At 33.6% G+C, this 13,777-nt stretch overlaps 3 protein-coding genes and 1 long non-coding RNA gene across 8 annotated transcripts in view; 3 read left to right on the forward strand and 1 right to left on the reverse strand.

The window, feature by feature from the left end:
• LOC123014960 (transcriptional regulator Myc-like) overlaps positions 1-8,128 on the forward strand; it is a 31,119-nt gene extending 22,991 nt beyond the window's left edge. For both annotated transcript variants that reach the window (XM_044414312.1, XM_044414313.1), the window contains exon 3: positions 6,677-8,128. In XM_044414312.1, coding sequence (XP_044270247.1) covers positions 6,677-7,191 — 515 coding nt within the window. In that variant the 3' untranslated portion in view covers positions 7,192-8,128. The remainder of the gene's footprint in view (positions 1-6,676) is intronic.
• Positions 7,810-11,189, reverse strand: LOC123014959 (tRNA dimethylallyltransferase-like). 3 transcript variants are annotated; one of them, XM_044414309.1, is made up of 7 exons: positions 10,985-11,189; positions 10,636-10,793; positions 9,893-10,030; positions 9,234-9,608; positions 8,806-8,921; positions 8,546-8,756; positions 7,813-8,389 (listed from the first exon to the last, which is right to left on the reverse strand). In XM_044414309.1, exons 2-7 carry the CDS (start codon positions 10,753-10,755, stop codon positions 8,117-8,119), a joined length of 1,233 nt encoding a protein of 410 aa, XP_044270244.1. In that variant the 5' UTR covers positions 10,756-10,793; positions 10,985-11,189; the 3' UTR covers positions 7,813-8,116. The 3 variants fall into 3 exon arrangements, with proteins under 3 accessions (XP_044270246.1, XP_044270244.1, XP_044270243.1); XM_044414308.1 differs by having other exon boundaries at positions 7,814-8,389; positions 10,910-10,998; XM_044414311.1 differs by lacking the exon at positions 9,893-10,030 and having other exon boundaries at positions 7,810-8,389; positions 10,910-10,998.
• LOC123014967 lies at positions 9,205-10,124 on the forward strand. 2 transcript variants are annotated; one of them, XR_006413354.1, is made up of 3 exons: positions 9,205-9,577; positions 9,625-9,737; positions 9,797-10,124. It is a non-coding gene; the product is annotated as an uncharacterized LOC123014967 (long non-coding RNA). The 2 variants fall into 2 exon arrangements; XR_006413355.1 differs by having other exon boundaries at positions 9,208-9,577; positions 9,648-9,737.
• A 53-nt stretch (positions 11,190-11,242) lies between the features above and the next one.
• LOC123014966 (WASH complex subunit 5-like) overlaps positions 11,243-13,777 on the forward strand; it is a 6,416-nt gene continuing 3,881 nt past the window's right edge. Inside the window, exons 1-5 of the mRNA XM_044414320.1 lie at positions 11,243-11,403; positions 11,455-11,557; positions 11,598-11,789; positions 11,909-12,120; positions 12,172-13,777. The exon at positions 12,172-13,777 is cut by the window's right edge and continues 16 nt beyond it. Coding sequence (XP_044270255.1) covers positions 11,282-11,403; positions 11,455-11,557; positions 11,598-11,789; positions 11,909-12,120; positions 12,172-13,777 — 2,235 coding nt within the window. The 5' untranslated portion in view covers positions 11,243-11,281. The remainder of the gene's footprint in view (positions 11,404-11,454; positions 11,558-11,597; positions 11,790-11,908; positions 12,121-12,171) is intronic.

Below are 13,777 nucleotides of genomic sequence, written 5' to 3' on the forward strand. Positions count from 1 at the left end.
TAAATTGAAATTGAACCAGAAGTTAATTTATTTTGCTTCTTATCCAAACACGCACAAAAAAATCACAAAAAGGATTGATTGATTTTTGAGCAAAATTAAGACAAAATAGAGAGAAASCACAAAATTTGGCCGAAAATGCTTTTTTGTACTAAAYTTTTGTTGGAAACAAGTCGAAAAATCAATCTGGTGAAAATTTGGCGAATTTTTCAACTTGTATCTGGTGAATTTTATGTTTGGGATCTGGCAACACTGATTTCTTTATTGCTAGGCAACGAGGAAGCGATCTGATTGGTTTTTTATCAATTGCTAGGCAACGAGTAATAAACATGGCGATTTGATTTTTTTGATTTTGTGTTTGGGGTCCGGAAATGGCTTGTTGTTTATTCAAATTTCGCAGAATTGCTTTGAAAAAGGCCGCAAATGCACTGCTGCAGCCGCCTCTTTTATTATAATAAGAATTTCCGAGAAGGGCCCCTTATTTAGCAGGTAAAGAGAAAAAATCAGGGTCGGGTTTGAAAAATTTTGACTTTTTGCAACCAGGAAGTTTGTTTGAAAATGACAAAAGCTCTTATTGTGTCAATTTGGTTCTCATAATTCTCCGAAATTGGGCAAAAATGTAACCCTTTCGCAATCGTTTTAATACCGGTGATTATTTCTTACTTAGGTAATGGGACTTTCTCAAGAGAAGTTGACATTTTGCGTGTCGGTATGTACGCAGTTTTTTTTCATCGCTTACATTTAATTATAATAAACTTGTAAGTTGTTAAGTCAACATGGAGCACGTCAATTATACACGTTGTCTGAGCATTAATAAGTCGGCAATTTGAAAGAGTTTACTGATCTCTTAGAAGGTTAAATTAGCGTCTAATCACTGGAATCGTACCATYCAAAAATTTTCACCAAAACGTTCGCTTTTTCGAATAATAATTTACTTTCAAGTTTCTAAAATTAGACGATCCGATTATTAATAGACAACTTTTTTCTATTCCCGATAACCTCTTCTATAACAAAGTGACATTGATTTTTTATTTGGTTACTATGTCAAATATTTTATTTTTATCTTTTTCTTATCTCGGTAAAAAGTGGTCAAAAAACCCAGGATAAGACTTCGGATTATGAAGGCGGACCTTATTTACCTTCTATTTTATATTCGAAATCAGCCAAGGTCATTGGTGCGTTCTTATTTCAATGTTTTAATTTTTCACAATCTTTCAGTCTTCAAATTTCCAAATGTCCAATATAATTTTTGAAGTTTTTTAATTAAAATCTGAAAATATTTTTCTATTTTTATTTTTTTACTGTATCACGATTTCAGTTTCTGTTTTTCAATTTCTGATTTCTCAAATTCTCGTTGGTTTGGCATCAATTAATCTTAATGACTTTTTATTTTTATTTATTTGTGAATTTTTGATTTTTTCACTTCTCGATCTTGAAATCTGAGTTTCAGTTTCTTAATTAAAATCTGAAAACATTTGAAAAGAAAATAACAGTAGAATACTTATTTAAAAATTCCTGTTTTTATTATTTATTTTTCTCAAAATAAAAATCGCAAATTTTAAAAATAATTAAGTCATTACACTTGCAATACCTACTTGATTTTTGTTAGATTTATGCATTTGCTTCTGTATAAAAAATATAATTAAAAGTCAAAGCTTTATTTATGTCGGAATCAATCAGTCATTAAATGTAGACCGGGCCTTAGATTTTGTTACTGATGTTCCTGTCATTTTGACGTTTTGGAGGTTTTAAAATGTCAAATTTGACGTTAAAGCCTGCTTTAGAGTGAATTTTTAGAAAATGTCAAAAAATTGTGGTGATGATTTAAGTAGAATTGAAACGAGTTTCTCTTAACTTTTTTATTATCTCTTAAGGATTTTTTTTTATTGCACATACTTTTTAAGTCAGTCATATGTCAAAAATAATGTCATTGTGACAAGATTATGACAGCATTACATTTTTTTTGGAAAATATTGATTTTTTCATTTCTAATGTTAAAAATTGCAATTTTTAGATGTAAAAAAACTCTATTTTTATTATTAGATGCTTTATTTTTTCTCAAAAATTAAAAATACTCTAGTTAGTCATATGTCAAAAATACTGTCATTGTGACAAGATTTTGACAGCATTCCAATTGCAATACATACTTGATTTTTGTTAGGTTTATGAATTAATAAATAATAAATATAGTTAAAAATGTTTTTTTTTTACAAACAACAAAATTTTATTTATGTCGCAATCAGTCAGCAAGGTCATTAAATGTAAAACGGGCCTTAGTTTTTGTCCCTGATGTTCCTGTCATTTTGACGTTTTGGAGGTTTGAAAATGTTAAATTTGACGTTAAAGCTTGCTTTAGACTTCATTTGCAGATTTTACCTTTTTTATGATGAATAAAGAATCTGAAAGAGTTTCTCACTTATTTTTTTTATTATCTCTAAGAATTTTTGTTCATTGCACACTGATTTTTTACCAATAAATCAGTGTTATCAACTATTTTTTTTTGTCACCACGATTAGAATGATCCGATTTTATTACAAAATACTTTTTAAGTAGTCATATGACAAAAATAATGTCATTGTGACAAGATTTTGACAGCATTACACACAATATTTTGATGAAATAATTAAAATCTGAAAARATTTGAGGAGGAAATAACAGAAAAATATTTTAGTTGGTTAAACAGTTTTCTTTTCTAATGTTAAAATTGCAATTTTTAGTTATAAAAAGTGTTTAATGTTTTCGAGAGATAAAAACACAAAAAGTTCGAAATATTGCATTGAAATAGATTAAAAAATTACAAAATTAAAACGAAATTGATATCATTTTGTAAAAGCTTGTTTTACTTCATTTATTTTGCAAAATCTTATCCAAACACGCACAAAGAATCACAAAAAGGATTGATATTGATCTTATTTTGTTTATTTCACTCGATTTTTGAGCAAAATTAAGACAAAATAAGCTGAGAAACCACAAAATTTGACCGAAAATGCTTTTAAGCACTTTTTTGTACTAAAATTTTGTTGGGAACAAGTCGAAAAATCATAGAATTAACCCGAAATGTTTTGCTTTTTTCAAGAGTTTAATTTCACTAGATCTGGTGATACTCGTGTTAGTCTGGTGAAAAAAAATTCTAATATCTGGTAATTTTTTGGAAATGAAAAAAATTGTTTTTCGAGCTGAAAATTGATTGTTTCGTCAATTTTTTTCAAAAAAGTCTGTCAAATTGGCTAAAAATAGTTCTATTTGCTTTTAACAAGATTTTAGTTGGCTAAATAGTTTTTTCTAATTTTAGTTATAAAAAGCTCTTTATTTTTATTATTATTTATTCTCAAGAAATTAAAAGTTGAATTTGTGTCTGTCTTATTACAAAATTTTATAAATTTTGAAAAATTTATAACCTCCAGATAAATAGTTTGAAGTGAAAAAGTTTGTTTTTTATATATTTCTTTCAAGATCTCGGTTTGTCTTAACAGAAATTGTGCAATTGGGCCCCCGAAGGGCTTTTCGTAGAAGGAGCCACCTGGCCCCTTTCTCAATCTAGTTTAATTTTCTCGCAAAAGCGTTGCATTTATTTAGTGAATAGAGAAGAGAGTCTTTCTGATCCTTGCATTGTATTCGAAATCAGGCAAGGGGGCATTGTTGCAGTTTTACCTGCAGTGCGGGTGTTTGGAACGCGGAACAACAAACACAATACCGAGTGTCTCCATGACCGGTTAGTTACCCGACGCGACGAATTTTGTAACCGGTAATAAAGCTATTTCATTTCACCGCCGATAAAAGTTTTAATTTGTGAGATCGGGAGCTCTGCTGTTTGTTGCCCCCCGAAACTGGATCCGCCAACTGCCTTGCTTTGCTTCTTGTTTCTTTCTTCATTCGTCGTTGCTCTTGCCTTTCACATTCCATTGCGAGTACCTAACGGATTTTCGACCGAAAATGCGGTTCTTCTGTCTGACACAACCTGTCGATACCACATATCATCGAAATTCGGTTATAAACTCAATTGGGGATTTTTTTCGATTCAGTTGGCAAACAATCTGCACTATTATTCACTTTATTTGTGAGGCATTTTTTGTTTCTGAATTGTCAAAAATTTGACAGCATTTTTACATACTTAAAAAGATTTTTTCCCAAATAACACAATTTCATCAAAAAATGTGAAATTAAATTTAATCTAAAACGGCCTTTAGAACTTGTTCACTGATGTTCCTGTCATTTTGACGTTTTGGAGGTTTTAAAATGTCAAATTTGACGTTAATTTTCAGAAAATGTCAAAAATTCCCTTTTTTGTGAAACGAGTTTCTCACTTAATTTTTTTATTATCTCTAAGATTTTTTTTTCATTGCACACTGTTACTGATAGTACCTGTTACCAATAAATCAGTGTTACCAATTATATATTTTTTTTTGAAAATTTTGATTTTTTCATTTCTCAATCTTGAAATTTGACTGTTTCAGAATTTTTTAATTAAAATCTGAAAACATTTGAGAAAATAACAGTAAATTATTTTAGTTGGCCAACATTTTTTTTCTAATGTTAAAAATTGCAATTTTTATATGTAAAAAGCTCTCTTCATTATTACTTAATTTTTTCTCAAAAATTAAAAATAATTAAGTCAGTCACATGTCAAAAATAATGTCATTGTGACAAGATTTTGACAGCATTTTTACATACTTTTTTCCCAAATATCACAATTTTCAAAAATTTAAAAAAATGTGACATCACGGTCATTAAATTTGATGTAAAACGGTCTTTAGAATTTGTTCACTGATCTTCCTGTCATTTTGACGTTTTAAAGGTTTGAAAATGTCAAATTTGACGTTAAAGTCTGCTTTAGAGTTAATTTTCAGAAAATGTCAAAAATTCCCTTCTTGGTTAAACGAGTTTCTCACTTAATTTTTTTATTATCTCTAAGAATTTTTTTTTTTCGTTGCACACTTTTACTGATAGTACCTGTTACCAATAAATCAGTGTTACCAATTATATTATTTTTTTTTGAAAATTTTGATTTTTTCATCTCAATCTTGAAATTTCACTCTTTCAGAATTTTTTAATTAAAATTTGAAAACATTTGAGAAAATAACAGAAAACTATTTCAGTTTTTTTTCTAATGTTAAAAATTGCAATTTTTATATGTAAAAAGCTCTCTTCATTATTACTTCATTTTTTCTCAAAAATTAAAAATAATTAAGTCAGTCACATGTCAAAAATAATGTCATTGTGACAAGATTTTGACAACATTACATTTGCAATACCTACTTGATTTTTGCATTTGCTTTTTAATAAAAATAATTAAAAAAATAAAAGTATTTTATTTCCAAACAACAAAGCTTTATTTATGTCAGAATCAATCAGTCAAAAATATGACAGCGAGGTCATTAAATGTAAACCGGGCCTTAGATTTTGTCACTGATCTTCATTTTGACGTTTTAGATGTTTTAAAGTGTCAAATTTGACGTTAAAGCTTGCTTTAGAGTACATTTTTTATTTTTTTTATCATTGCACACTTTTAAGAGTTTTATGTCACGTTTTAACTGTGATGGTATCTATTATCAATAATTCAGTGTTACCAATATATATTTTTTTGTTACAATTATTTAGAATGACCCGATTTTTTTTACAAAAAGATTAATTTTTAAGTTAATCATCTGTCAAAAATAATGTCATTGTGACAAGATTTTGACAGCATTAAATTTTCAGGACATACTTGATTTTTGTTAGATTTATGCATTTGCTTCGAAATAGTTAATTTTTTTTTCCAACAAAAATTTATTTATGTCGGAATTAATCAGTCAAAAAATATCACAGCGAGATCAATCAATGTAAACCGGGCCTTAGATTTTGTCACTAATGTTTCTGTCATTTTGACGTTTTAGATGTTTTAAAATGTCAAATTTGACGTTAAAGCTTGCTTTAGAGTAAATTTTTGATGTCCTTTTTTTCGATGATGATTTCACACGTCCAAGAATTTGAAACGAGTTTCACACTTAATTTTTTTTTATTATCTCTGATTTTTTTTATCATTGCACACTTATCAATAACTCAGTGTTACCAATATATATTTTTTATTACAATTATTTAGAAGGACCCGATTTTATTACAAAAAAAGATGAATTTTTAAGTTGAATCATCTGTCAAAAATAATGTCATTGTGCCAAGATTTTGACAGCATTAAATTGGCAGTAAATTCTTGACTTTTGTTAGTTTTATGCATTTGCTTCCTCATAAATAAACAACAATTTTTTTTTATCTCGGAATCAAAAAATACAGTCAAGGTCATTAAATGTAAAACGACCCTTAGATCTTGTCACTTTGACGTTAAAGCCTGCTTTAGAGTGAATTTTAGAGGAAATAAATGTCAAAAAAAAAATTCTCACTTAATTTTTTATCACTTCTAAGATATTTTATCATTGCACTTGAGAGTTTTTATCAAGCCACTGAATTTTGATAAGACTTCGTCGAAAAATTTAACCGGATGCAACAATAATTATCTAATACATAATAAATTGGAATCTTATCAAATCGAGACAATAAATATTTTTCCGCCTCAAAGCCACCACGCCTTGTCACTTCCACGTGTTGTCCGATGACGTAACCCCACTCGGGGGGCCCCCTTCGGCCTCTCGAGTCAATAAACTCTCCATGACGCAGCCATTTCACTCATCGCCAAATTCTATTCCAGAAGAAGAAGAGATCGACGTGGTATCCCTCGAGAAGAAGCCCCCCGTTGGGGCCCTCCCCACCAACCCCTCGACGAAAGACCGTCGCCAGATCCAGCGCACGATGCAGAGTCGCTTCCCCCAAGGCCTCAAAACCATCATGCCGGTGCGACAGCAGCCCCCCAAGAAAGCCCCCCGACGAGTCAAGCAAAGTCGCCAATACAAACGCCGATTGAACTACAGCAGCGACAGCGAACCGGAACCGTCAGAAAAGCGCCATTTGCACAACAACATGGAAAGACAGCGACGCATCGACTTGCGAAATCTCTTCAACGATTTGAAGAAATTAATCCCGGATATTAGCAAAAAACAGAGGGCGGCGAAAGTGTTGATACTCCGGGGGGCTGCCCAGTACTGCCAGGACCTGCAAAGCACCCATGAGGCGCTCGCACGCCGGACGGAGGCTCTGAGACAGCAACAGGCCCGATATAGGGCTCATTTGGCCAAGTTGCGACGCGATTGCGCCGCCAAACGCTAACTTATTCGAATAGGTAATAACTGTGATTATCAACGTTGTTTTGTTTATTAAGAGGGGGCTTGTGCCCCCACATAGGGGTAGGATTTGTGCTTGTTATTGATTAGGAGGAAATACCATTCATTTTGCAATTATTTTTTCCAGTTTGTGATAAAATGCTCTATTGTATGTAAGAATTTCAGTTGTTTTCGAGCACAATCACAACAAATTGCTCCTTGTACATACTTTTTTATTTTTAACGGTTTTTTTTATGTATATTATGTTATGTCGAGGATTGGGAAAAATCCCCAAGTTGTGTATAGTTTTGAGGACAATATTTTGTTTTTGTTTTATGATGAGCTCACTAGATTTGTTTCTTCAGTGCCTTCAATAGTGAGGTTAGGTTCGGTTTACGCGCTACATGTTTTGTGATAGTAGATCGTAAGTTTGTTTAGTTTCATGTGGGCTCATTGTGTGTATGTGTTTGTTACATATTGTCCATTTTAGTCTTCCTGAGTCGTAAGATCAAGAGAATTGTTGTGTTCATGATTTTACTACAGTATTTTATACTTTTGATAAAACAAAATTAAACACAAAAAAATGAAGCAAAAAAAAAGAAAACACAAAAAAAATCGGTTTTTACCAAGTACCTGTGATGTAAACCTCGCTGTTGACCAAATATATATTTTAAAAGTGTCACAAGACACCGAGTTTTTTTCTTTCAGTGTGACACAGGGCAATTCTCTAACTTATGACCCTTTTGTGGTGACGCAAATGTTTACAAGTAATAACCACATTACTTTTAATTTCGTTATTTGTACTTATAAATAACTACTTGTAATCATTGGTTGTAATAATTAGTCTTATAGTTTTTATCAGTGGTGCCAACCACCACTATTCTAGTTCCTTTAAGTTACGAATTACATTGCTTTATAAAAAAAAAACTCATTTATTTCAATTTCAACAACCTTTTCCTGTGACGATTTGACCCCAAATGCTCCTTCCACTGAACCTCACCAACGAAAATTCGATCACAAACATCACAAAAATGAGTGTTGTCCAAGGAGTTAGGCACCGAGGTCGCAACAGGTTCCATAGGAAGTGGCAAGTGGTTACACTCACTCCCATTTATAAAACTCTGGATTATTTCGATCGCAGGCTGAGTGACTTTCTCCTCCCATTTACTCAAGTCGCTCACGTCTAAACCGTACATAGGGGGCACCTAAATCAAGTCGCAACTAAACATTGCTTCCATCTTAATTAATTTAGTTGCCAAGTAACGGTTACTGTTACTTAGCAACTATAACACTCTCTACCCTGTTTTAATTTAGTTGCTAGGCAACAGTAACTGTTACTTAGCAACACAACTGTCATTTACTTCTCTATCGCGTCGTCCGAGAAACCGATTTCTTGTCCATTTGTTTTGTTTTTTGGCGTATCTTCTCGTCACTAGTTTCAATTGTTCTATACATTTGGCCAACTCTTGGTGGCCTTTTTCGGTGTTTTTTTCGTCTTCGGGCAATGTGAGGTATGAATGAAACTCTTTGAAACCAATAGATTGGAAAACACCTTTCGTATAGTCTGGAATTCTATCGAATTGTTTGTAAAAAAAAAATTTTTCAAGTGCACTAGTTATACTCGGAATTTTTTATGCGACTTTCGTTGTATTGTTTATGGAAGTTGGCCAATTCGTGTAGGAGGCCGTCTTCTATCATTTTATCGACTCGTTGGTTCAATCTTTGGTCGAGTATTTCCTAAAATGATTAAAAATTTGGCTTAATGGCAATTATTAAACTTTTTTTTCGTATTAATTGTGTATCAAGTAGGTTGTAGAAGTCTAAATGCATCTTTAATTTAAAGGTGGATTCACACAAGAAGTGTCATTTAAAAATTCAATCACATTTTAATTGTCAATTACGTTGTTGATTTTAATTATTTTTTGCTACTTGAAAAAATAATTTTTAGGGAAGATTGAGGTTAGGGTTGTTTGAATTTTCGCATGGTTGCCACCTTAAAATGGTCAACGACTACTTCGATGCACATTAATAACTAGTATTTTTTTTTACTTTTTCGCAGTCTAGTTTGAGGATCACGGCGTTAGGGAATCTCAGAGGGCCCCCTGTGGCCGAGGCCCCTTCGGCGCTCCGTTGCTCGTCTAGAATCCGGCTGTGTTGTTTGCCCTTCTGGTGTAAAACTTCCAAAGACCTTAAAATCTTGCGTTTGTTGTTGGGGTGGAGTCTCCGGGCCATTTCGGGGTCGAGAAGTTTCAGTTTTTTGTGCAATTCCTCGCTGGGTAATTCATGGTCGAGATATCGAGATGGGGGCGCTTTTACATGGTCTCCGGGTTCTTCAATTAAAATTTTCCACAAGAGGGACTCTATATAATAATTAGTTCCACCAACGATGATGGGTAATTTATTTCGCTTTATTAAATTATCAATCTGAATAAAATTTAAGGAATTTTTGGGGGGCAAAAACAGGGCATTCTTGGTTTTATGGGCTGATTCATTTAATCAATTTTCAAATGCTTCATGAATAAAACACAGGAAATAGACGCAACAGCTGAAATCGTAAGTAGGACCCCAAGTTTATTTTATAGTAATTTTATCTACAAGGTCACTAATTTCAGTTTCAGCCTTGATTGTAATAGAGTCCACGTGCCCACGTGGAAATGGAAGTGACGAAATAACTAAGCGTGTTAAAATTTCCTAAATACGAAGGATACAATTTTCAAAGCGCTATTTCGGTACTCCACTACGGTGAAACTCTCATGGGGCTCCAGAATATCAATAAGATGGTGTAGGGCCACACTTTGTTCTTCTTTCGTAGCTTTCGCTGTTATAATATCGAGACCTTTGTACACCTACATGATTTTTTTTCGATTAATTAACAAGACGTTGAACTTGAACTGTGTAAACATTTTCAGACATTCAATAAAGTCATAATTTAAGCGATGATTTATTGGTTTGACCTTTGTTCGGAACTTCTTGGGTACAGGTGTTAATTTTGTGTCAGGATAATCACTCTAACTCAGTTTTAAAACAATTTGGTGGCCTTGAACGTGACACAATGACCGAGCAAGGCCATCGGCTTTGTTTACATACAGTTTACGCCAATTTAACAATCGTCATGCTTAATACAAACGAAATATTCTTAAAAAAAAAACTCCAGAAATTTGAAAAAATAAGCGACCTTGACATGTTATGCAACACATTATACACATGACGTGACTTGGTTGTCTAACAACAACCAAATTATTAATTATTTTTTTATTAGTCTTAATTGGTAATTAATTAATAATCTGCATTTAAAATGAATTAAATTAAAACAATAAGTGATTTTTGACATACTTATGCAACACATTATACACGTGATGTAACTTGGTTGCCTACCACGTAGAATTATTTTTTAGTTAATTTTTGTTAAAACATGCAATTAAAATAATTAAATGACTAGTGACTTAAATACCTGCATTGAGTCTGCACTTATTATCTCTCCTTTGAATTTCCGGGCTAATTCGAGGGACAACTTAGTTTTTCCCGAACCAGTAGCCCCCAAAATAACAACTAATGGTAACCTGAGAGCCATTTTCAGTTCTCAATCAATTTTTTACGGTTAATTTCAGCCTGAAATTGAATTGTTTCGATTAATTAACTTTTTTGTAACACGTGTTTTTTTACTAGTTTATGAATAATTCTCACTTGATACTATTTCAACTAATAATAAATTATGACATAAATACCTGATATTAAAATTAATAAATTTTATTTTTTTTCGAGTTTTAACCCTCGTGTTTTCACTTTTTGTCTAAACTAACCTCAAAACAAACTGTCAGCTGATTGTACACTACACGTCGCTTTAATGACGTCTAAATTTTCATTCCAATTAATTAATATAATAAAACATAGAATTCCAAATTAATAATAATTGTGTTGTATCGAGTTCAAATAAGGTATTTCAAGTGTAGTTGATTTTTTAATGGGAAAGTTAAGTGAAATTGTGTTATTGCTAGTACATTTATTCTGCCCTACACTGTACAAACGTCAAACGTCACTAAATGTGAGGTTAAGTGACAGGTTTTGTTGTTGAAAGTTCCGCTTATTTTTTTGGAAAAATGCCGGATTTTCTGGCCGAAAACAACACCTGTGGCCAGACAATCCTCCAGCTGGTTTCCCGCGGCAATGCCATCATTGCCGAACTTCTCCGTTTGAAGGACTACATCCCCCAAACTTACAGGTTTGTAAAAGCGCCAAAATTGGTGTTTTTTCACAATTTAAAGCCTTGTAGATTGGGTACAAAGGAAGAGATCCAAAAGTACGGCGAAATAATCATGGATTTTAGTTATTTCAAGATCGAAGAAGCGCAAAATTACAAAATTGAGACTTCGGAGGTAAGACGTTTGTGGTCAGTGAAACTAAATAAATGTGTAGCAATTGCAAGATTTGGACGAAGAGTTTCGTGACAATCACATCGAGATGATTAATCGGTTTTATCTCACATTTGAGAGCATCCACACTTATATCACCGATTTGAACCACTTTCTCGACGAATTGGAGGAGGGGTTGTACATCCATCAGAGTCTCGAGACGATTTTCGCCGACATGGAGGGAAAACAACTCCTTGTAAGTGATTTTTCGAATTTCGATTTTTGCACATCTAATGTACAGTTTCCTGTAGTAGATTCTCGGTCGGTATTACAGGAAACTATTAATTACAACACTTGAAAATTGTTTAATTCCAGTGTGAAGCTTTATTTCTCTACGGTTTGATGCTACTAATCATTGACACGTACATTGAGGGCCCCATTCGTGAGAGACTCCTAGTGTCTTACTATCGCTACACCCCACAAAGGAGCGACACTCAAAGCCAAATCGACGATGTTTGTCGCTTATTGCGCGACACGGGGCTCAACACCCCCAAAAAACCCAATAATTATCCTGAGGATTATTTCCGGTAATTTGACAGTTTTAGTGGGGCGCTTTAAAAAAAAAATAATACTTTTAGACGTGTCCCTCTCAAGCCCAAATTCGTGGACATTGTGATTGGTCATTTGCGCTCCGACGACATCTACGGGCAATTGTCGGTGTACCCCCTTCCGAAGCACCGGAGCACCGCCCTCGCCCATCAAGCCTCAATGCTCTACGTTTGTCTTTTTTTCTCACCCAATATTTTGCACTCTCAAACGGCCATAATGCGRGAGATTGTTGATAAATATTTCCCTGATAATTGGGTCATTTCCATTTACATGGGTTTCATTGTGAATTTAGGTGAGAGTTGGGAGTGTTTCAAGGCGGCTAAAATGGCCCTTAATAACACCCTTGAAACTGTCAATATCAAATCCTACGCTAATTCGTACGGTAGTAGCATTTCGCCCCTCCTCAAAGCCACCAATTTGAAACTAAAAGAAGGCAACATCACCAGTGATAACCTCCTCAAAGACGTCAACAACATAATCAACCTTTTGAGGGATTGTAACTTTACAATTCGGTGGTTGATGTTACACACAATCCTCAAACCGGGCAAGAGTGACAAAACCAAGAAATTGAAACAATTGAGAGAATTGGTTATAACCGAATCGCGGTTAGAGTCAGTCCAACTGTTCAAATTGCTCCTCAATACGTCACAATTAGAGTTAACCACGCGTGAAATTTACAAGAAATTGTTGCATGAAAAAGACACTCAATGGTCAGAGCTGAAAACTGAAAGTTTCAAGAGTTTAATTGYGTTGAGTGAGGTTTTCAGTGGGACYAAACCGTTGACTCGAATACCGAAAAATTCAAATTTGCAAAATTGGTTTTTAGAAATTTCCAAYCAAGTCGATTCTTTGAGTTCTGGTGATGTGGCCTCGTCGCGAAAAATCGTCCAATTGATTCAGGCTTTAGAGGAGGTGCAAGAGTTTCACCAACTCGAGTCAAACATGCAAGTGGTGCAATTCCTCTCCGAAACTCGSAAATTCTTGCATCAAATGATCCGAAATATGAATATAAAAGAGGATGTCTTGATTACGTTGCAAATAATCGGTGATTTGAGCTACGCATGGGAATTGATCGATTGTTTCACACCAATCATGCAATTCGGGATTAAAAAAGAGCCAACTTTGGTGATCAAACTCCGGGCGATTTTTCTCAAACTCTCTTCGGCACTTGAAGTCCCCCTTTTGCGCATAAATCAAGCCCACAGTGAGGATCTCATCTCAGTCTCGCAATATTACAGCAGCGAACTCGAGATTTATGTAAGAAAAGTCTTGCAAATAATCCCGAAAATGATGTTTGAGAAAATGGCTCGTGTTATTGAGATACAGACTTGCATTTTGAAAGAATTACCAACGAGACTTGATAAGGATAAATTGAAGGATTTTGCACAATTAAATGAACGTTTCGAGTTTGCTGAATTGACACATTCAATTTCGGTGTTTAGTCAAGGTATGAGAATGATGAAAAGTACATTAGTTGGAGTGATTTGTCTCGATCCCAAAAAACTACTTGAAGATGGGATACGGAAGGAGTTGGTGTTGTACATCTCGAAGGCGTTGCATACTGGACTGATTTTCGGGCAAAAGGCTAAAGTGGAGGAGTTGGAGGGTAAGCTGGAGGCTGTGGGGGTCATCATG

The sequence above is a fragment of the Tribolium madens genome, unplaced genomic scaffold, assembly GCF_015345945.1.
Source record: "Tribolium madens isolate multiple individuals breed KSU strain unplaced genomic scaffold, Tmad_KSU_1.1 Scaffold_97;HRSCAF=244;Tcas5.2_LG3a, whole genome shotgun sequence".
In the NCBI taxonomy this organism is placed as follows: Eukaryota; Metazoa; Arthropoda; class Insecta; order Coleoptera; family Tenebrionidae; genus Tribolium; species Tribolium madens.